Source organism: Daldinia vernicosa (assembly GCF_022497035.1).
Source record: "Daldinia vernicosa strain CBS 139.73 unplaced genomic scaffold F5Y00scaffold_26, whole genome shotgun sequence".
In the NCBI taxonomy this organism is placed as follows: Eukaryota; Fungi; Ascomycota; class Sordariomycetes; order Xylariales; family Hypoxylaceae; genus Daldinia; species Daldinia vernicosa.
The window spans coordinates 86,846-109,486 of NW_025953942.1; the positions used below are offsets into that span (position 1 = coordinate 86,846).

Consider the following 22,641-nt stretch of genomic DNA (forward strand, 5'->3'; position numbering starts at 1 on the left):
TCTTACTCGGTTAGTAGCCCTGGTTGAGAGCCTCGCATAAATCAAACCCGTGTAACGTCATCGTCGTATATGTACCACCATGAAATATGATCACGATGTGAGAGAAATCTGCGGGTTGGGAACAATGCAGGTTTGCAGGAGGGAGAATCGCTAGAATTGTTATAGTAAAATATGATAAGTGATATTTGATATAGGTACCAAGGTACTTATTACGTAGCTGATGGAAGTTCCCGTGTGGACAGGGATCTCATTATCCGATGTTTCAGTCTTAAAGCTTGTACATAATCCGCAGATTGGAAGCTTATCTTTTACCAATCATATTAAAAAACTCAATATTTCGGTATCGGCAAGAGGCCAAGGTAGGTACCTACCTAACCCAGAATTATTAGAGTTGAAGTTGGATCGATCTTGACTTGACGTATTTTTCAGCCTTACGAGATATTTCTGGTTCCATGTTCCATACATCACACGTGTGCATCTACATTACAGAAATGTAAGGAGGTACATGATATTCTAATTGAAGCTTACCCCTCTACTACTTACTACTTACATCCCTTCACCGTCCATATACATACCCAAGTACCTACATACTAACCTACCTACCTACCAAATCTACCTATATATATACCTACATCCGTTGTTATTGACAAGTCTAACTTATATTTATATCTATTCTATCACAGACCTAGTCGAATTCTAAATCAATTCCTCGTGTATGCAGAGAGCAATTCTTCCTTCTCCTTATACTATACCTCTTTTTTTATTACTACGCGACCCAAACTTATTACTCTCCTATACTCTCCCTTAACATGTCTCTACCACCCCGCATCACAGTTGAGAACCTCCCAGACCTCCTTAAGGATGATACCAAGGTGAAGCTGGCAGGAGTAGACGTCGATGGAATGCTACGAGGGAAGATCGTATCCAAAAAGAAGTTCCTCTCCATAGCCAAAGAAGGTTTTGGGTTTTGCAGTGTCATCTTCGGTTGGGATATGCACGATAGGACCTATGGAAAGGAACTCAAGATTAGCAACAAGCAGAATGGTTATCGCGACTTGATAGCTGTACCCGATCTGAATAGCTTCCGGCGCATTCCCTGGGAAGACGATGTTCCCTTCTTCCTAGTTAGCTTCTTCGACGACGACGCAAAGCCTGTATGCGCCGATCCGCGCGGACTGCTTAGAACTACCGTAGAAAAGCTGCAAAAGAAGGGCTACGATGCCATGGCAGGAGGTTTGTTATTCTCCCATTCGACATTGAACACACTTCTATTTTCATCTCTGCACCAATTCCAAGTATTATAATGCCAACTATTGTATAGCCGAAATCGAGTTTTTCCAATTCAAGATACCTTCTTCGAATTCCTCGACCACAGACTCGCCCTCTCCTTCGGTCGCTTCGTATCTTAACAGCCACCCGCCACATGCGCTGCCCCCCTTGACTGAGGGTATGTTCGGATATAGCATTACGCGGCCGACGCTAAATAAGTCTTACTATCACGGGGTATATGATTCATGCGCCAAGTTTAGGTGCGACCTGGAAGGTTGGCATACCGAGAGCGGACCTGGTGTCTACGAGGCGGCATTGGAATTTGGACAAATCTCAGAGACGGCCGATCGGGCATCTCTCTTCAAGTACGTCGTTAGATCGGTTGCGAGCGAATACGGAATTACGCCCTGTTTCATGGCGAAACCTCAGCACGGTCTGCCGGGGAACAGCGGGCATACCCACGTGTCTGTCGTGGATAAGGATGGCAAGAACCTATTCTTCCGCGAGGAGAAGGACGAGAATCCAAAGTACCCTGACATTGCCCATCTCAGCGATCTTGGGAGACATTTTCTTGCGGGCATCTTGGACGGCTTACCTGATGTCATGCCGATGCTTGCGCCTACTATAAATAGCTATAAGCGGTTGGTTGAGAATTTCTGGGCCCCCGTGACCGTCTCCTGGGGCCTGGAACACCGTGCTGCATCTGTCCGACTTATCGCACCTCCTACTTCTAAGCCTGGGGCAACGCGATTTGAGGTCCGTGTACCAGGTGCCGATGCGAACCCTTACTTTGTCATGTCGGCTATCCTAGCTCTCGGATGGCGCGGCGTAGAGAAGAAACTTGAGATCCCGATTCCTCCTCTCGGCAAGGGTCAGGATGTGGGGGACCTGGCCGATCAAGGTACTCGCCTCGCGAGAAACTTGAGGGAAGCTACCGACAGATTCATGAGCCAAAATAGCATCGCTCGCGAAGTTTTCGGTGACGACTTTGTAGATCACTTTGGAGGTACCAGGGAAAACGAGATACGACTTTGGGATGAGGCGGTAACGGATTGGGAGCTGAAACGATACATAGAAACGGTATGAGGTATAGGTAGAACAGGGCTTTTGTTTTGGATTGGATGTATGATATCCTGTAGAATAGCCGTAGAACTAACCTGCCATTCCTATTGTCACGCCGTAGGGTAAATTTAAATCCTTTCTTGAAACTGTAAACTGTGTTTGGCCGGTAAAAATGCTTGCGATGACGGTGTTTATCCTGAGCAGCTAGGATCTCCCAATATTCTTCCCCGCAATGTATCATATTTAGGTGGTTAGTTCGGAATCAAAACGTGAACCTTACCGGCGTGTTTCTCTTAGTGGAAGCTAATTGAAAGTGTAGTGGAAGATTTTCAAATGTAAAGCATGAAATATATCCCTACATAGGTGTGAGATTCGTCCAAGTAGAGCGGGGTTTGGCTGACGAAGGGTACTTGGATACTATAGAAAATCATCTTATGAAGATGTAGGGAATAAAAAGGAAGAAAGTTCCCCGAATACTCGGATTACTCGGATTATTTAGCTAGTGCAGCATTGGATATGAAATCATGTATAAAGACCCCGCTTGATAGAGTACCAGACATATTACATATTATTTTACTTTCATATAGAGCCTACATTAAAGGTAGGTTGGCAGTGTCCTTACGCTGAGAACTGATCTGGCCATGTCAAAAGCGACCACTTATTCTAATACTTCATCCGATGACGGATATCCAAAGTTAACAATCCAAGGTCCTCTTTCAAGAAGAGGCCACGGCCCAGGGTTACTCCTCCTAGTCGACGCGGAGCTCGATCTTCGTAAGCACAAGAAGACTTTAGACCCGCCGCCTTTGTATAAATGGGCCGAAGAGGGTTTTGCAGTTGCGCAATTAAGCGTAACGAAATCCGATAGAATATTGATACACGATGGCATACGCTCGGCACTCTCCAAGCTACTCACATTACCGTCTTGTGATCAAGTTGAGAAGATTGGAATCATCAGTGAGAAAGCAGAACACATACCTAAGATTTATGTGTAAATGAACAATGATTCAGCTGACTGCGTCACGACTAAAAGCTTATATGCCTGTCTTGGAATCCGGTGTACTAGAAGCCATCGAGGCCCATCCCGAAATTTGTACCGTCGTCTGTTACGGTGCACTACTAACGGGTGTCACTACTAGCAAGTTGCCGTTATTAGCTCACATACCTGGACCTTTTACGAAAGCCCAAGAGGATGATAGTAATAATGAAGAAGGGGGTAACGAAAAGAAGTATCACTACGAGAGTGCCAAATCCTTCTTTGCGATCCCCGCACATGAAAACTATCACGCTACTTCAGCATCGGTGGCCCACACGCGTTCGCTCTCTTTTCTGAAGCCGCTTGTTGGCGCCCCCTATTTCGACCTCGAGAAAGTGTGGGACGAGCACACGTACTGGGAATTCCAAGCGCGATCCGTCGAGGAGACGATGGCGACTATGGTTGAAGAACCCTACGTGAACCACGTGCCGACGCTCACAGGAGGTGTTGGACGACAGGCTCTGACCGAATTTTACAGAGACAACTTCATCTTCAGCAATCCACCCGACACACAGCTTGAGCTCGTGAGTCGGACCGTGGGTATCGATCGCGTGGTCGATGAGTTCCTATTCAAGGCGACTCACGACCGTGTAATAAACTGGCTGTACGTGTTACCTACTGTAGTGCTTCTCCTAACGTAAAAAGTGGCGAGGCGGCCTAATCATATACGTTTGCGTATTTGTAGCATCCCCGGCATCCCAGCAACAGGGCGATTTATCAGCGTTCCGTTCACGAGCGTGGTGAACATACGCGGCGATCGTCTCTACCACGAGCATATCAGCTGGGATCAAGCGACGCTTCTTAGACAGCTAGGCTTGCTTCCAGAGTATCTTCCGTTCCCATATCCGATCGTGTCGGATTCAGGGGCATCATCTGCGACAAGCTTCGAATATCGTCTCCCCGTTGCCGGTGTTGAGAGCGCACATAAACTGGCGGACGAGAGCTCGGTGGGTTCGAATGCGATGCTTCAGTATAAATACAGGGAAAAGATGTAGTTTGTACTTGACACCTGAGGCATGTCTGAAGTTCTTTACACACAATGTATGTCATACATTCTCGTTCCTTTAGCTAACACAGTATCTTTACTGTAACCAGCAACGCAGATAAATTTCTATTAATAGGCTGATAGGTTGTGCAGGGTTACAGCTCACAAGGGTACAGGTTTTATGTAAATATACCTTATCCATCCAATGCTTAGAGCCCAAAAGCTCCCGCCAAGAAGATCTCCAGGTTTCAAACCAAGGCTCTGACGTTGGGATCGATGCTGCTTTACAATACTTTAGCTAATTTGAAGAATTGACCAAGTCTTTTCATTCTAAGTATGACTTTAGAAACTTTCACGATAGTAATACATACATATGATGAATTTTTAATTTAATTGCTGCTATTCGCTCAGGTGGCAAAGGTATCTGGGCGAGCATCGGACGGCCCAACAATTTCTTCGTATCAATCTTATCGAAAGACTTGCTTGCTAAACCACACACCACACTCTCGTAGGGAGAGACTAGGCTTCGGGCCATAGGTGACGAGATGAGCTCGAGTAAGGAAGGACTATTAAGTCCAACCCCGAACTACGAGCAAGAGCAGTTCCGCCGTTCCTATGATGCTCGTTCATCATTCGAACTCGACTCTGATCTCGATGCAACCGAGTTCCTCCAATCCGACCCCCTGACATCCTCTAAACCGTCCACCACGGCTTTCTCTACCCAACCTCGCAACCGCTTCTTGAGGAAATCATGCGGCTGCCTCGTCGGCCGCTCGACCAGATGTATCATTGGCTGTTTAGCTATTTTCGCTCTGGTATGGCTAGCACTCAGTGCAGGCGGCTTCTTCGCGTTTAAGAAATATAAACAATCACCTCCGGATGGCCTCTCGCCACCATGGTACCCGACTCCAAAGGGCGGCACAGCAAAAAGCTGGGCCGAGGCTTACCAGAAAGCCAGCGAGATGGTTGCCAGGATGACATTACCGGAGAAAGTAAACGTGACGACCGGGACCGGATGGAAGATGGGTCCGGCCGTAGGAAACACGGGTCCGGCAGTCCACGTAGGGTTCCCTGCTCTGGCGCTTCAGGATGGTCCGCTGGGTATTCGGTTTGCCGACAACGCCACGGCCTTTCCTGCCGGCGTGACTGTCGGCGCGACTTGGAATAAAGAGCTCATGTACCAATGGGGAAACGCCCATGCGATAGAAGCTAGAAAGAAGGGTGTCAATGTGATTCTAGGGCCCTGTATCGGTCCACTGGGCCGCATGCCAGCAGGTGGACGGAACTGGGAAGGGTTCGGCGCGGATCCTTATCTCCAGGGCATCGCAGCAGCCCAGTCGATCAAGGGAATTCAAGATGAGGGTGTCATGGCGACTATTAAACATCTCGTCGCAAACGAACAGGAGCACTTCCGCCAGCCGTGGGAATGGGGTCTCCCAAATGCTCTTAGTACGAACATCGACGATCGGACAATGCACGAGCTTTACCTATGGCCGTTTGGAAATGCTGTCAAGGCTGGCGTTGCAAGCGTCATGTGCAGCTACAACATGATTAACAATTCGTATGCGTGTGGCAACTCGAAGTTACTCAACGGCTTGTTAAGAGACGAGATGGGGTTTCAGGGATTCGTAATGAGCGATTGGTTGGCGCAGAGAAGCGGCGTTGCCAGCGCGCTCGCAGGCCTCGATATGACGATGCCCGGCGATGGGCTGTTCTGGGAGGATGGCAAATCGCTCTGGGGCTCCGAGCTTACGAGATCTATCCTCAACGGCTCTGTTCCTCTCGATAGGTTAAACGACATGGTTACAAGGATTGTCGCGGCATGGTACCAACTAGGTCAGGATGACAAGACCAAGTTTGACCGTAAAGGCCCCAACTTCTCGTCGTGGACAGACGAGCCCGAAGGTAGCTTCGCGCCCGGAAGCCCTACAGAGCAACAGAAAGTCCCAGTTAATCAGTACGTCAACGTCATGGGTGATCACGCCTCTATTGCACGGCGGATTGCAGCAGAAGGAACCGTCTTACTGAAAAACGAAGGACTGCTTCCTCTCCCACATAACTCTAGCACTAACTCGAATAAAACGACCCAACGCGACGGTCCGTTTCAGATTGCAATATTTGGCGAGGATGCCGGTCCTGGTGACGGTCCTAATCATTGTCCAGATCGCGGTTGCAATCAGGGTACCTTAGCTTCAGGCTGGGGCTCTGGTTCTGTTGAATTTCCCTACCTGGTCACGCCCGCCGAAGCACTAACTAAGAAGTGGGAAGACGACGAGGGCGTGAAGGTCTCGACGTATCTGACGAATGAGCCGCCGTTTGAAAAACAGCCCGAGATTCTGGAAGACGCTCAGCTATGTATCGTCTTCGCGAACGCCGACTCGGGCGAGGGGTTCAAGGCATGGGAGGGTGTTAAAGGCGACCGACCCGATCTATTTCTGCAGAAAGGCGGCGATGATCTGATCACTCGGGTCTCTCGAGGATGCCACGGCGGCACCGGCGACGTCCTTGTCGTCGTTCACACAGTTGGCCCTGTCTTAGTGGAAAAGTGGATTGACCTACCAAATATCAAAGCGGTCCTCCTCGCGAACTTACCAGGCCAGGAGAGTGGCAATGCCCTAGCGGACGTCATCTTTGGAGATGTCAACCCTAGCGGAAAGCTGCCTTGGACTATCGGCAAGTCCCTAGATGATTATGGCGAAGGTGCTAAAGTCATGTACCTACCAAACGGCGTCGTGCCACAGCAGGACTTCAAAGAGGGTTTATATGTCGACTACCGCTATTTCGACAAATACGAAATACAGCCGCGGTTCGAGTTTGGATTCGGTTTAAGCTACACTACATTTGAGTTTTCCGATTGCGTCGTCACCGGGCTAAAGGAGAAGACCGTCCTCCCCGCACCGCGACCCAAGGATTTTGCAATTCCCCCAGAATACGATGCTACCATCCCTAACGAGGAGGAAGCGCTCTTCCCTAAAGGCCTTCGGAAACTAGAGAAATACGTTTACCCCTACCTCGACACGATCGATGATATAGTATCAGATCCCTACCCCTATCCCGACGGCTACGACGTAAAGCAACCACTCTCCGGCGCGGGAGGAGACGAAGGTGGAAACCCTGACCTTTGGGATACCTATGTCACCGTTTCTGTCAAGGTTACCAACACCGGCGGCAAAGCAGGCCAGGTCGTGCCGCAGCTATACCTCGGCTATCCCCAAAGCAGCGATCTACCAGTCGACTTCCCGGTCAAGGTGCTGCGCGGATTTGATAAGTTCTCGCTGGACCGGGACGAAAGCAGGACGATCACGTTCAACCTGACGAGGCGAGATCTGAGTTACTGGGACGTCGAGGCGCAAAATTGGGCTATGGTCGTCGAGGGTGAATACCGGTTCATGGTTGGTCGAAGCTCGAAGGATTTACCTGTTTCGGGCACTTGGTAGCCGGAGCATTTATATATTAAATTGGTAGTTATATAACAAGATATGGAAAAGTCATGGTAGCGTTAATTTTAAGCTTTGAATCAGGAGGTGGCGAGAGGTCGCTGTCTACATAAAGAAGGGGGTGGTATTTAAGTGCATTTTAATGAAATTGAAAGTATCAAACCTTGTACAGGCTGAATGAATTTATGAAGGCAAATTAGCGATGATTTATCAAATTAAACAGGCTTTTTATGTGTGATACAAGTTGTAGGAATCGATACACCGTAACCAGTGTTGATGAATGCGTGGGGTTGGAGAGTTATAGACATACTACAACTAGCAGTAGAGTGATAATTGCCGAGTTCCAATATTTCATACAAATATTAGTGAAGCATATAAGGAGACATAACCGTATAATTAATTATTGTTATACCTCAATAGTGTCAAGAACGTGATACCGCAGTCATTCATTATTTATTCGTTATTGCATTTCATACGCCCCCTATTCCGCAGCCAACCGTCCCTTATGCTAAGTATCCTAGTTGCGCTTTCTCTTGAGTTAGATACTCCTGAAGCGTCGTGAAGCGAAATTTGTACTTCTGTTCGAGCGCCTCCGTATCAACTGTCAGATCAACCGCATTAGCCCAGAGATGCCATGCTACAATCGGATTCGAGTCGTCTGTTTCTTCGAGTGTCCGAGTGCGAACTGTAATGCGCTTTCCCGTGGCTTTCCGAATTGCATCGGCTACATCATCTATCGTGAGATTCTGACTGGCTAATTCGATTTCCTCGCCATCAAATGTAGCTGGATCAAAGAGTGCCAGAGCTGCGAACCGCCCAATATCATCCACGTTGATATGTGGGAAAACAACTCCTGGATTGAACGAGTGGACTAGTTCTCCTTCTTTGACGAGTTCCGGATAAAACTCTTGCACGAAGGGCGGAAGGTAGTTCGAATGGAACCAAAACGGACGAAGTATCGTGAGATACCTGATTCCTGAGCGACGGACCGCATCTTCAACAAGCGCGTCGTTCTTGCAAAACCCCCTCAGCCACTCGTTCCTGTTAAGAGGATTATCCCATTTTCCCCTATCGCCTACCCATCCCGCAGTAGAGGCTACCACGTGCTCTACCCCGGCTTCCTTGCAGGCTTTGAGGATATCTGCTGCCTGTCGACCCGGGTCCAAGTTGTCTGGCCACGAAAGGAGGTTTAGATAGACGCCTTTACATCCCTTAGCTGCATTGCTAAAGACGTCGATGTCGTCGTTACTGCCCTTGAATAGGACGACACCTTGGCTTTCAAGTTCACGGGCGGTTGGCTTGGTAGGGTCTCGGACTACCGCGTGTACTTTGGCACCGCCTTTGAGCAGAGCTGCAATTGTTGCTCTGCCTTGTTGACCAGTAGCAAGAGTGACTAGGAAAGTGGACATCTCGAATAGGAGATATAAGGTATCGTCGAAATCGTAAGGATAACGTTGGAGTTGTCCGATTATATTGTATTGAGAGACTATGCTTGATGTTTTAGTCTGAACTTGCAATTATAAGGACGTCTAATATACATTCGTGATACGGTTGATTATAAATCATATCGTATCTCTGTCGTTCTTCGAATTATTAATCATCGAAGCTTCTGACAAGCCAAGCCTTGGCTGCCCCCTAAGGCATAAGAGAGCGAAGAACAAATCAGCGTTAATTGTAATGATCTGGAAAAAACATACCAACTTAGTAAATTTAGTGTTAACTTATCGTATATATCTTCATACGAATTAGGTAAACATGTCATTGTAAACCCTGCCTTGGGACGGGTGAGAAATGTTCAGGTTCGAATAGACAATGGTGTTGAAGTGTAACATGCCCGTGTAGCGGCTACCCATGACACGGTAACGACTAGGCAAGGATCCTGAACTCTTACTTGTGTACGTATTACGATGATAGTCTTGCGGAATAATGATGGTAGTATATAATTGGCTCTTTTTTCGCCGCAGAGAAGGAGGGACGTACATCAGCATTCTAGATGAGACATCTAGGACAAAGAACATGTATGTATATACGAGCCATGGGCTCGCCAGATAGGTTAGAGTTCCCCGCGGAACAACGAAGTTATTTCCAAGCTGTCTGGTTCCACCTCGTGACAGGAAGACGTCTGACAAGATGTTGCCAGCAGAAGTATTCAAACCCGGCCATAACTGCAGGCTATAAAGGAGATCCTAGTGTGAATAGTGGCAAAAGGGGAGAGGGGGGTTTCTGCTACTGAAGAGTAAGGCGGTTCAAGGGCAGCTGAACATGCACCATACGACTATATGGAGTACGGGCAGCTGGAACAGAAACAGAAACAGTCAGGAACTGAAAAGAAATATTGCTTGGGGACAAGCCAGTACATAGTGAATCGAGAGCCCCACTTAGTCCATCGGATGCGGTGACTTTTGCGGTGACTTTTTATTAGTGGAAGTCTAGATGATTTATCATCAATCATGTCACCCCTGAGCTAAGTTGGTGGACTGAGAGACATATAAATATAAGAGAATATGTTCAACTTCTTTTTCGTATCTTTCTTTACTCATCCGAGCCTCCAGCAATTCACATTACACTACTATACGGTGCATCTCATCTTCTATAAATATGACGCAAAGAAAAGTCCTCAGGGTCACTAATACGGGCGACCAAGTATCTTTGAATTTACATGAAGATACTTTGCCTAGTCCAGCTTCGTACGAAGTCTTGATTCGGATACGAGCTGCTTCACTCAACTACCGCGATCTTGTCTTGGTCGAAGGCAACTACCCTGCATCAACCAAGCCCGATGTTGTTCCTCTGTCAGATGGTGCCGGCGAGGTAGTTGCAGTGGGAAAAGATGTTGGGCGATTTAAAGTTGGCGACCGTGTCGCTGCTAGCTGTACCGTTCACTGGATTGGGGGTCCGCATCTGGCCGAGTACCAGAATCACAGCGTCGGCTTCCGTGTCGATGGGATGTTGGCTGAATATGGACTCTTCCACGAAAATGCACTCGTCCACCTGCCAGCCTACCTGTCCTACATCGAGGCCGCTTCCCTACCTTGCGCTGCCGTTACAGCTTGGACTTCGCTCTATAAGGCCACGCCCATCCAGCCTGGACAGACCATTTTGATCCAAGGCACCGGTGGCGTGTCACTGTTCGCACTGCAATTCGCAAAGATCGCTGGCGCGCGTGTCTTTGCCATCACATCGTCCGATGAAAAGGCCGAGGTGCTGAGAAAATTAGGTGCCGAGTCCGTAGTCAACTACAGTACTCATCCCGACTGGGATCAAGAGATTCTCGCACTCACCGACGGCAAGGGTGTTGATAAAGTCTTCGATATCGCAGGGGAGAAAACGATCGTCAAATCAGCCGCATCAACCGCGAATGGCGGCGTGATTCTCCTGATTGGCTATGCCAGCGGTTTTGGCGGCGGCCTCTCTCCGTTTGAAGTTCTTCGTCGAAGCCTCACAGTAATGGGGTCAAATGTTGGTTCCCGTACGAACTTTGAGGATATGCTCAGAGCAATGGCAACTCATCAGGTGCGGCCGATTATCGATCGAGTGTATCCATTTGCGGAATATAACGAGGCCTATGAGCGACTCAAGAGCGGGAAGCAAGTAGGCAAGGTCGTGATCGATCTATCGTAAACGATGGTCATGCCACTCTATTATATATCAAAGACGGGTCTGGACAAAGGCATAGTTAACATAACCTGTCAACTCGGTGAACAAGGGGTCGTGTATCAGGTGACCTTGTCTCGATCAGGTGATCAGTCATGTAGTATAAGTACCCCTCATGGTCGCACACACTCATTTCACATACAACAATCCATAAATATACAAGTCATTCTTTTCATACAAGGCTATCAAATCCATGGCATTAGGTCCTGTATAAGAGCCGTGTCTTCTCTCTCTCTATCCGGCGCGTGCGAAACGGGTATATAGGTAACTTATGCTTTAAATTTAACTAATTCCATACGCGACCGCGCTCTACTTAGTAGGTATCTTGTTAATAGCTTTCTTAGATCATGGCGTCTTGGAATAGCCCCCTAATATGACTCTTCGCCTATGAATCGTAAAAGTTGTACGGGGCATATCCAAGTATAGACATCCAGTTTTATGTCCTAACCTTTTAAAGAAATGCGCTTTTCTGTAATGTATTCAACATCAACGACTGAGTTGATCGATAGTCGCGAGCCCCAAAGGCTAAGAGCGTGGTCGCTTCCTGGCCGAAGACGGGTTGCGTAGATCTAGTTCGTCTTCAATCATATTTTTCCAACGTTCAAGCTCGCGAGTTGTCAGATCCTCTAGTACCTCGGGGGTCAGATAGAATCTTCCGGTACTGCGGTCGTCGTCGGACGTCGAATGGCTTCGCTTCTTATCTTTCCGGCGTTTGCCTGTGACAATTGAATTAGCTGCTAGGAATCTTGAAAGGGGTCGCCAAAACTTTACCTTGATAGAATGAACATCCTGCAGCGGTACTCGAAAACTGGCAGTTTGTGCAAGCTCCATTAAACAAGTTATTGCTACCGGCAACACATTCAGTGCATGGACCACGCGACTTTCTATGTAAACATTGCTGACACGGGCCCGAATTAACTTTATCAATCGTCATATATGCTGCTAAAGCCGACATTTTTTGCTGCCGGTCAAGATGAAGTTTCGGTTGGGTGACTGCACCCTTCTCTCGAAGTTGTTTGAGTTGAACCAAGCGGGTGATGGTCTACCTTTTGTGAGCGTGGCTTTGTACAAGCTTGATCAATAACGAACATACCTTATGCTTCTCTATTATAGTACGAACATCATTGAAGGAAGAGACTCGAAGCTGATTGACAATCCAACTGGTGAGCTCTAGCGGGTTGCCAAAGTCCACACCCTCATCTACACTCTCATCAGGGGCTACGAGACCTTTCTCTTGCCATTTCCAGCTCGATAAAGGTAGAACACTGTCTGGCATGATTATTAATAATCAATTAAAGTTATGGATTTTTTGATGATATGTATGATTATTAAGGAAATGTGAGATGCGACAATATGTACACGTTGAAAATTAGAAATCTATCGTTATTACGCAAAAATTTTAAATTGTATTTCTCCGTGCAAATAGTCCCACCCATCTCTCTGATTAAAAAAACTAACAGCCCCTTCTTTACATAGATAAATCCATGATTAACTAAACTAGTTATAGTTAGGTCCTCGACGGACGATTATTTGATTTTGTACTCGGCCCGCAGTGAACCAGGCAAGGGGCAAAATTGGTGCTTTAGAAAAGCATGATGTAGATGAGTTAAACAATCCCTTCTAAACAATAACGGCGAAATTATAAACTACTGGCTTTTGGAACAAGTTTAGTGACCTTGGAATATCGGAGCTATTCTTTGGTATCGGCCGTGATATACGATTTTTCCAATGGAACATATAAGAAACGAGGTTAGCTACCGGTACCTTTGAGGTGTGAGTAAAATCCAAAGGCCAGCTAGCCCATTACGACTCTCAAAGGGAGGTAACGTCAACGTTTATGAATTACCTAAATACTGTCACTGAACGTTGCCATCTTAGTTTACTTCACGCCTCGGGGTTGGGTAGGACAATTATTATTATCAAGTGAACAATATGGATGCTATTTTATCAGTTGAACTAGTGGCTTACCCGCCCGCGCAAGCGCGTACGGGGGAAAGGGGGGGGGGGAGGATCATGCGCAAAACCAACGCCACAGCTAAAGTCCATCGTATATGCACCGTCGGAGGCGAGGCCAATGGTAGCAAGCTCGGAAAATGGAACGAACGGTGGGACGAGCTGTTCTTTAAATTCGCTGGCTCGGGATATAACGACCAAATGAAGGATTACGAGAAACTAAGCTCCAAGAAACAATGCCAGGTGCGTTCTTAGTTGCTCACAAAGGCGCGCAGGGTTTGTGGCATCATCATGGCGGAGTATGGGTTGCGTCACATGCACGACGACGGGGAGACCAAGTTCCTCGACTACAATTACATTCAAAATATGAAAGAAGACTCGGAGCGCAGCCAGATCAAGTCGGCCAATCTAATCCACCACAAGGAGTGGGCGACCATCTCATCGGTGAGCTATAATGCGACGGCGAGCGAAAATGGAACGGCCAACGACGTGTCGGCCCTGCAATTCACGGTGACAGTTAAGGATTTCAGTTCACTTACGGGAGAGCAAAAGGCAGCGGTGGAGCTACTGCTTGGCACGAGTTTAACGCCGCCGACGAGTATTGCTAGTACGAGTTCGGCACCGAGTACAAGTGCGAGTAAGAGTAAGAAGAAGAAGAAGAAGTAAGGCTATAAAACAGTATGTTCGTCAATTAGGCTGATATCTAGGAATAACAATTATGGTTACCTTTCCCCTTTCCCCTATTCCCTACTATGGACTGCGCTATAGCATCGCGCAAGGCAAACCGGCTAGACGTACACAATCAAGCAAACTGTAGCATTGTGTCAAATTAGCTACACAATCAAAAGGTATCTTGTAATAACAAGAATGTTACTACGATATATAATACTGATGCCTATACCCCAAGATATTGTGTTGGGTGCGAGTAAAAATCCCCCATTCGGGATACATGTCTTGCTCTCTTACGCTAATTTTTCCTGTCTTACACGATTATATTTTCAATCTTTATTTATGTCTAAGGTTTACCTTAGGATGTTGTGTTGAATGCGAGTAAAAATTTCCTATTTGGGATACATGCCTTGCTACCTTACAGATAATTTTCCTGCCTTATAAAGCAGTAAATATGAAAGAAATAAGTTTATGTATTTGTTTAAGGCTTCTTTATTACTTAGGTCTCGAGGGTATTGAGAGTATTGTCTCCAGCCATTTAATAGCAGTAAATTCGGGCTATTGTAGGGGTGCCGGTAGATAAGGTCTAGTTCATATTATACGTACGTACGGATTAAGAGGGGGGGGGGGAGGGGGGAGGAAAAAGACACGATGCAGCAAGAGACCTTCTTGTATTAAATGATGCATGACCGTAAGATCGAGATAGATGCGGTCTCGAGGAAGACACGCATCTATATACTCGTGTGGGACGGATTATCATCCCAACAAGGGGTGCCCTCCAGTTTAATAGGGGCTACGTTGCTAATATAACAATAAAAATAGTATAGAAACATGGTGCGGTGTAAACCTTAGGCTTTTGTGTTGCCCGGGGGGCAACCTCTAGTATTTTGGTTTTGTCTTTGTATGTGTATTTAACGCCATGACTGGCCTCCAGTACCTATATATTTCATAATTTACATTCATTTTTTAACGTCGGAGTTTTATGCGCCAGTCCAAATATTTCCAGGCCCCGGTACAGGATAACTAGCAATCTCGCCGTAAATATTGAAGAAAATTCCGGGGTCATCTTCTTTGTAAAACTTGGTAGCGGGCACGCCGCCACTGATAGACTTGGATCCGGCACCCGAGACGTGTAAGTTTATACACTGCGGGTATGCCTGAGCGCCACCGATATCAAAGGCGCCATGGAGGGCGATTATCTCGTGGCGTAACACATAGTAACCGGGCTTTAGAGTTGATGGAATCTTGACCTGCCACTTGAATTGGTTCCTAATCAGATCATCCGAAGCCCATTCGTTGCCAGACTTCCAAGAAGCCTGTGCAATCTTAACAAACTGCAAGTTTTCCTTCTTGGCTCCAGTGCAGCCGGCAGCGCCGCAATCAGCCAGATAGTCAATGATGGGCCCTTTATGGCTGTCTGGCCATGTGAACCACTGAAGTGTTAATGTGCTACCCGCGGTTACGTCGACATATGCCTGACCCGGCGTGGCGGATTTGTGGCAGATGATGTCCGGGTGGGCGAATGAATCGGGACTGACGAAACCGATATCAGGATTATTCGCCGTCCAACCTGGGATGCTTGGTGGTGGATCTTGATAGCGGAAACCCGGGTCCCAACCGCTATAATTCTTGCCATCGGCAACGATGAACTGCACAAACCCATGAGAGGCTGCGCATGTAATAAGAGTGCTGATCACTGACAACTGCTTCATAAATACGGAAAGCAACATGTTGGGCCAGGTGAGTTGGTGAAACCTGGTAAGAGATAAATATTTTGTCTCTCGCTGGCTATATTTATACCTTCACATTCGGTAATATTAAGGCGTATTCGAACAGCTGGAAGTGACCGTTCCGTTTACTGAACAAGAATATGGTTAGGTAGCCTTAGACAACTGCCGTATGGTATTTAGGCTGTTAACAGCTCAGTTATTGGGCATTGTAAAGCTTCTGTGCTAGTTTAGTCCGCATGTCCAAACTAGGCTGAAGTCGTAACGCGACGAACGGTCATAAGAACTCAACCCGATAAGAGGTAGAGATATTCAATGAGATAAACGTTTCTGTATAAATGGTCGTCTGTTTTCACTTTATTTCGGGTGAATATGGCCGTGGATTGTAGAGTAAATTAGCAACGTCGTTTGAAGACATTGTTTAAGGGTAACGTATAACTAACTGACTTGAGACTTAAAATAACGCCATAAGGTAAAAAATCGTATTTTTCGGCTTACTCGAAGATCTGTCAACAGATTCAAAACTGCAACAGCAGCTACGCGACCAAAACACCAGAAAGAGAAGATCCTAATTTAGTAGCTACAATGGATTATCACAGACCTAGCGATTTGTCAAAAACCTTCATGGATGCAATATCGATGACAAGGCTCTTTGGCGTTGATTATATTTAGATTGACTCTTTATGCATTATGCAAGATGCTTCGGCGGATTGGGATCGCGAGTCAGCCCAAATGGCAGCTATCTATAGGAATTCATACTTGACCATTGCTGCTACCATGTAAAGTGATGGCGGTGGTAGCCTATTCGCAAAAACGCCGGATTTCGAGGTGTCTGGGACTACTCCAGAAGGCGAGTACTATTATCTCATCTTCCGAGAGAAAATAGAGCATCACTTGTCTGTGGTCAACACATCCCAGTTCCCTTTGATGACACGGGCTTGGGTTCACCAGGAACGAATGCTCTCTCCGCGAGTCTTACACTTTGGCTACTACGAACTTGCTTTCGAATGCTCCACTGAAACATACTGTGAGTGTGAAAACATCGGCTATCTAGGTGACTCGGACAATATACCTTTACCAAATCCCAGGAAGATGTATTGTCGCACAATATATAAGGCGTAATTGCTCGTGAGCGATTACGGCGTCGTTTTTTAGCTTCGACATGTATTCTTCAGCCTTACAGCATTAACCACTACTGGTAAACCGAATAAGAAGCGGGTTAAAAAGGCAACATTCTTCATTGCCCGAATGTGGCGGTCGTTGGTCACGGGTTACTCAGCGCTCCATCTAGCCAAGCCCAACGATTGTTTTCCAGCTCTGAGCGGTGTAGCGAGGACATTTGCAGAGAAGAGAAAATCAGAATACTTGGCCGACCTATTTAAGGACTCGCTTATTGACGACTTGTTGTGGACGGCAGTGACGTGGAAAAAGCCACGGCTGTCGGAGTGGAGGGCCCCCTCCTGGTCGTGGGCTAGCACCAAATCATCTATTACCTACCGAGACGAGCTGGTCTATTATCATGACGAAATATTCCTAGAACGATAAGCTGAGCGCATCGAGATAGCGTCGATCGAGCACTGCACATGCACCCTGGATGGATTGGATACCTTCGGTAAGATCAAGTCTGCACCCCTGCGCATAACTAGTCAGATTTTACCAGCCCGGCTCATTCGCGAGGCTGACCCGGATACTTACCAACGACCAACCTACCGCGTACACATTCACGATGGAGCCGTTGGTCCTCGGATCTGGCCGGACTATGACCTGAGCCAGGCCGGCCCATACCAAGTCCTTTCCGGAACCGAAGTCCATTGCCTGAGGATGATTCGGCACATTGAGGATAATCTCGACGTATCTTTGGTTATAAGAGCTGTTCGTACTGGGCCTGGGGCAGTATTTGAACGGATTGGTATTCTGGAGCTCGATTCACACACGCCGCAAATCGACCTTCTTCAGTCGGAGATAAGAGACCGGTTTCTCACAACACTGAACCAGGCACAGGTCAGGACTGTGGATATTGAGTAACTCTGAGGGGCCTAGGCATTGGATCTTGATTTCGTTATCTGAATCTCTTTCAATTTCACCTTTATATATCACATCTACACATACGATGCTGCAAGGGTAGCCTAGTGTCTGCTAAACTGAACATGTGTGCTTAGGATAACTACAAGGTTAATAAATATAGTCTATTTAGACGCCCGCTAAGGGGCTATTGTCAGGGTTAGGGGTGGATTCAGGGGTAGGTCGACTATATCGGAGGCACACAGCGCCCTCGTAAGAGGATGGAAAGACAGCCGTTAATAGTTCAATTCAACTAGGTATCCTGAAATTCACTCTATGTGTGACTTTCATCACGGATATAAGTCTAATAACTATCTAGAATCTAACTTCCTAGATAATCAACCACTACTGCTGTCACCCTTATAGGTAGATATTAGCACCTGGTCTAGGAATACTGATTCAACGGCCAGAATTGCGACTTAAAAGACTTGAAATTTCTGGGACGGAATGCTACTGTAGTATGCAAGTGAGGAAAAAAAAAACGTCTATTTCGTAGGGCAGCATGCATGTCACAACTACGTAGGCGCAGGTTGGCATGGGTGTGGTCTTCGCTGATACCTTATTTCCGGTGGGGCTTATATTGGGTACGGTACGTAACAAAACGCATCTTGTTGAGTGATTCGTGCGCGTCGTATGTGTCGTGTGACTTGCAGTACCTTGGTAGATAGATGAGATTGGGTATTGAGGCAGGTGAATGGGTGTGGTATAGTATGCAGGCATGATGACTGTCAAAAGGCGGTCTGTATTAATCAAATTGATATTATCATGTATGGGAAACTGGGTATGATATAATATTAATATGAAGATTATTTTTCTGGGTTATGTTGGCGCGGGGAAGAATATGAAGGATTTAGAGAGTGAGAAGATCTTGATAATAAATCGGAGTTTAAACTTGTAATTTTTGCATAGAATCAGTGGATGATAAGTGACGATGATCTCAGGGGGGGGGGAAAGCTGGCCTATGGATATATGCATATTCAGATATTGATGTGACATATCTCTTTTATTGAAATATCGCCAGCTCCAGCCGGACTTTTGCCGAGTCTCGATCCGTCGATTGCATTCTTCCGCAACTCGCTGTCGTTCAATCATTGTTCTCCTATCACATATCTTGAGCAACCTAGATCTACCTACGTCAGCCTCATAACCCGTCTTATGTATGCACCTATTGTATTACCTATTGTATCAGTGTATGTAACAGGGTCACATAACGGCCACTTATACATAAGTGGAAGATCGGCCGGGAGCACCGGTAAACCAATCATCGCCTTCACCGGAATACCCGAGGGACAGAGGGATCAAGTCAAGCACGTCAAGTCCGCGGGGTTATTTATCGCGTATTATAATACCCTTTTTGAAATACGATATTATCTAGCTTCGAGAACTCCTCGCGACAGACTTTTCGCTTTATGTAGTGTCTGGTCGCGATAGTCGCTGGCCCTCCTCTCGGTATGTAATGATCAATCACTTCTCTGGTGCAGACTTTGGTTCGCTTAGTTGACACATGCACCCAATTGTTTCTCGCCAGGGACCGAGATCTCGGAACTCAGAGTAGCATTTTGGTATGCAAGTTACAATGCCCGATCATGTATCGCCTACCGCTTCCCGTTCGAGCATTATACGCTATGCATAACAGCATCGAATCAAGTAGATATCTCTGTCTGGGCAACTTTGTTGCACGTTCCGTCCCGACGTAGACGCATCCGTGGTAGCTAGTGCGTGCTACGCATTTTCATACCGCATGCGAAATCCTCCTATAGAGAACACAGGGAAAGAGACCGGTATGGGACCGGTATCTTTCTATCTGCTGCGAAGCCGTAGCCTTTTCCTAAAAGCAGGCTAGAGAAAAGCTGCATGAAGATGGGCTTTTCCTTCTGTCCTTTGCTTGGCCTGCGGCCCGATTGTTACCTGATTCTGACCGACTTTTAACGCCCTCCACCTGGCTTAATCGTATTTTTTTCACCCCGCGCCTCGGAGGCAACACCTCTCATTCCGCGTATAGTGATGTCAACCATAGTACTGGGTGACTAGGCTATACGTGTATCTTCGGATTACTCGTTCGATTTCTCACCCGGTGATAAGCGTGGTGTCAAGGCGTGTGTAATGGGTTGCAACTGGTGAGCTGCGTGTAAGTTATCCAACATTGACGAAAAGCAAGATGTCTTTTTACCACCCATCACTCCTGAAGATCTCAACAATGTTCAGCTAATGTGTGCTCCGAAGACACATCGCTCTACTTTCTAGTACCCCCTTTTCCTCTGCTTTATTTTATACCATTTAGTAGTGGCCTGATCTGTTATTGGTGAGGTTGCCAGGCGCACTTTTTATCCTGAGAGATACCCAAAGCTGAAACGCGAGGTACCCTTCTCGACTGTAGTTCTCGACTGTAGAAGGGTCATCATCTACCCGAGTACTACCTTTTTGGTTCTTTTATTTTCTTTCTCCTGTCGACGACTACTGGAAGAAGTGGACGTTGAAGTTCGTTATTGGTCGACATTAGAAAGCCGCCGTTAAATACCTATGAAAGATACCTTACTTGAGGTAACGTAACCCCCACTGCCGCTAAACCTGGACGAGGTAGTCTCTGTAGAAACTACCCTCTAATATTATTCCTTCAAGGCGCTTTGAGAATTCTCTACAGAGCTATTACTAACAGCCATTGCTGCATTGGAGGTTGGTGGGCTTGGATACTCTTGTTTTAGCAAGCACCCAAGACTACCCACAACCTCTCCAGGTTTTCATGTGGCGTCCCGGATAGAAAGTCTGGGGTAGACTCCCCAGTTCCGGGATGCTTTACTCATGATCATCACCGCGGTTAGAATTAGCCTGAATCAGCGATGCTTGGGATATTGTCCCCCCATCGTGGTTCGACGCTGTAGTTACACAGTGATGGGCTGTGACCAATTTGTGACGGAATTCCAGCCACGATAAGCGCAACTAGGTGAAGGACAACAAGTTGGGCTGCTTACCATTACAGCCATCTACTATTCTCGAGCCGGCTTACGCCAGCACATAATTGTTGCCCTTCCTACCAAAGGCTCTACATACGTTGGATTTGCCATCTTCATGTTTGACCATGTGTAGCTCTAGTACAGCAAGTGAAAGGTTACCTTAGGTCTTCCTCCCCCCTATCGGCTAGTAGGACATCATCCAAAGTCTGCATCGGCAGCATAAAAAGGACTGCGAGTAAGATATGTTATGTTTTTTCTAAAAGTCACCTGGAGAGTATTAGTAGGACTGCCGACTCTTGAGCCATTTCCTGACACCCAGGCGGTACCCTTCATAAAATAATTCCGCATGACCTTTCTCATCTAAAATTCTATACGCAAGTCAGTCCTACTCTATCATAAGCTATGCTAGATTAGGCGAGGGTACATCGCCATTTACTCTACATTTAATCATAAGCCACGCCCATGTTTTGCTTCTACATATGATTTTCAGGTCGTATTTAGACTAGGCTATGCATATATGAAACGATGGAACCGCCCATGACCCTTTCACCAGGCGCATTTTGGATCCCGAAGTCTTGAGTAAGTAAAGGATCCACATTCAAGAAGGCATATACCGGCCAATATATGGTGACCTTAGATGCACTTAGTAAGCCGGGAAGATGGCCATCACCAGAGGCTCCGTTTTTGGACCTACATACGGCCACTGCAACGAAGCCGACTATAGAAGTTAGATGATGAATATGATTTGAGGGATACATGCGTCCTATGGACCGGTGAGGCTTGCTCCAGCTGGAAGATATATTAGTGATGTCCTATGACAACCATTGATGTCATTCCTACCTCTTAGGTACACTTATTAGATATGCTTCGTGTAGGGCTGCGAAGCTAATGAAGACCCCGTTGGATCAATTACGGCTTTCTAGTTATGAGGCTCGATTACTCACCATCTATCAAGAGAAATCATGTATAAGACGCGGTATAACTAGCGGACTTACACCCCGGTGTAAGATGCCATGTGGGATATGGATATATCCACCTCGGCTAGGGATTGATAATTGCATTCCGGAGGGTTTGAACATTTACCCCTCATTAAGAAGACCAGAAAAATAAAATAGCGGTCTTGACTTAGCTCTAGCCCCTCATTATTTATTTTCGACATCTTTATCAAGCTGTATTTCGTACCGAGTACGCTGGCATTGGCATTTCTTATTTCCCCTTGAGCTAGAACAAGCTATGGAAGATGGTGGTGTGGAACATAATGTACGTATATCCTTATTTTAACCAACCAACATATTGTCCCGCTCATACATACCTTACAGGTACCTATCTTATTTTCATATATATCCCGTCCCGTGTTGTCTGTCAGCTTGTCTCACGGTGAGAGTGGTGGCTTGAAACGCTCCAATCGATAGCACCGTTGCTCAGATCTTCCGATGTCCTATTTTTACGAAGAGGCTATTCATCATGCATACCTACATATTGCTCTTTGCCAATGAATCGACGAGTAGTTGCGCGCTGGCCATATGTAATTGGAAGTTCAGTTCAGACAGGGTAACCGTGTCAGCATAGATGCTCACACAGTCTCCTACCAACCCAGCTTCAATACTGGGCTAAACGTGGTAAGAAAATCCTTTCTTCGCCAGACAATGGGCGACGAATGATATAAGACTATAATACGTTACAATACGTATAGATGCAGCTGCTTGTACCTACATGTAGTTCGTGACAATATTCTGCACTACCCTGGGCGGTACCTAGAGGGACAAACCCCACGGACCAGGGACATGCTACAGCAAGGATCAACAAACTATTTTTCCTCTTTTTCTCTTTCCCTTCT

At 46.6% G+C, this 22,641-nt stretch overlaps 8 protein-coding genes across 8 annotated transcripts; 5 read left to right on the forward strand and 3 right to left on the reverse strand.

Moving 5' to 3' along the window:
• Nucleotides 1–344: 344 nt before the first annotated feature.
• Nucleotides 345–2,896, forward strand: F5Y00DRAFT_238282 (putative glutamine synthetase). Its single transcript, XM_048007938.1, has 3 exons — nucleotides 345–493; nucleotides 684–1,233; nucleotides 1,322–2,896. The coding sequence occupies exons 2-3, from the start codon at nucleotides 810–812 to the stop codon at nucleotides 2,353–2,355; spliced, it is 1,458 nt and encodes a 485-aa protein (XP_047864331.1). The 5' UTR covers nucleotides 345–493; nucleotides 684–809; the 3' UTR covers nucleotides 2,356–2,896.
• Nucleotides 2,897–2,972: 76 nt separating this feature from the next.
• Nucleotides 2,973–4,657, forward strand: F5Y00DRAFT_270142 (carboxymethylenebutenolidase; the record flags this gene model as incomplete). The annotated part of the gene is made up of 3 exons (XM_048012571.1): nucleotides 2,973–3,288; nucleotides 3,365–3,971; nucleotides 4,053–4,657. 3 exons carry the CDS (start codon nucleotides 2,973–2,975, stop codon nucleotides 4,360–4,362), a joined length of 1,233 nt encoding a protein of 410 aa, XP_047864332.1. The 3' UTR covers nucleotides 4,363–4,657.
• F5Y00DRAFT_85428 (glycoside hydrolase family 3 protein) lies at nucleotides 4,381–7,959 on the forward strand. Its single transcript, XM_048014248.1, has 2 exons — nucleotides 4,381–4,408; nucleotides 4,529–7,959. The coding sequence occupies exon 2, from the start codon at nucleotides 4,898–4,900 to the stop codon at nucleotides 7,787–7,789; it is 2,892 nt and encodes a 963-aa protein (XP_047864333.1). The 5' UTR covers nucleotides 4,381–4,408; nucleotides 4,529–4,897; the 3' UTR covers nucleotides 7,790–7,959.
• Nucleotides 7,960–8,179: 220 nt separating this feature from the next.
• On the reverse strand, nucleotides 8,180–9,333 carry F5Y00DRAFT_85443 (NAD(P)-binding protein). Its single transcript, XM_048014249.1, has one exon. The coding sequence runs from the start codon at nucleotides 9,196–9,198 to the stop codon at nucleotides 8,293–8,295; it is 906 nt and encodes a 301-aa protein (XP_047864334.1). The 5' UTR covers nucleotides 9,199–9,333; the 3' UTR covers nucleotides 8,180–8,292.
• An 848-nt stretch (nucleotides 9,334–10,181) lies between these two features.
• Nucleotides 10,182–11,604, forward strand: F5Y00DRAFT_238291 (putative alcohol dehydrogenase). Its single transcript, XM_048007939.1, has one exon. The coding sequence runs from the start codon at nucleotides 10,388–10,390 to the stop codon at nucleotides 11,408–11,410; it is 1,023 nt and encodes a 340-aa protein (XP_047864335.1). The 5' UTR covers nucleotides 10,182–10,387; the 3' UTR covers nucleotides 11,411–11,604.
• Nucleotides 11,605–11,648: 44 nt separating this feature from the next.
• On the reverse strand, nucleotides 11,649–12,794 carry F5Y00DRAFT_238292 (uncharacterized protein). The gene is made up of 3 exons (XM_048007940.1): nucleotides 12,537–12,794; nucleotides 12,215–12,485; nucleotides 11,649–12,159 (listed from the first exon to the last, which is right to left on the reverse strand). Exons 1-3 carry the CDS (start codon nucleotides 12,717–12,719, stop codon nucleotides 11,969–11,971), a joined length of 645 nt encoding a protein of 214 aa, XP_047864336.1. The 5' UTR covers nucleotides 12,720–12,794; the 3' UTR covers nucleotides 11,649–11,968.
• A 2,251-nt stretch (nucleotides 12,795–15,045) lies between these two features.
• On the reverse strand, nucleotides 15,046–15,795 carry F5Y00DRAFT_270144 (glycoside hydrolase; the record flags this gene model as incomplete). The annotated part of the gene is made up of 1 exon (XM_048012572.1): nucleotides 15,046–15,795. One exon carries the CDS (start codon nucleotides 15,793–15,795, stop codon nucleotides 15,046–15,048), a length of 750 nt encoding a protein of 249 aa, XP_047864337.1.
• Nucleotides 15,796–16,482: 687 nt separating this feature from the next.
• On the forward strand, nucleotides 16,483–17,828 carry F5Y00DRAFT_270146 (uncharacterized protein; the record flags this gene model as incomplete). The annotated part of the gene is made up of 4 exons (XM_048012573.1): nucleotides 16,483–16,514; nucleotides 16,578–16,819; nucleotides 16,976–17,301; nucleotides 17,353–17,828. 4 exons carry the CDS (start codon nucleotides 16,483–16,485, stop codon nucleotides 17,815–17,817), a joined length of 1,065 nt encoding a protein of 354 aa, XP_047864338.1. The 3' UTR covers nucleotides 17,818–17,828.
• Nucleotides 17,829–22,641: the final 4,813 nt, after the last annotated feature.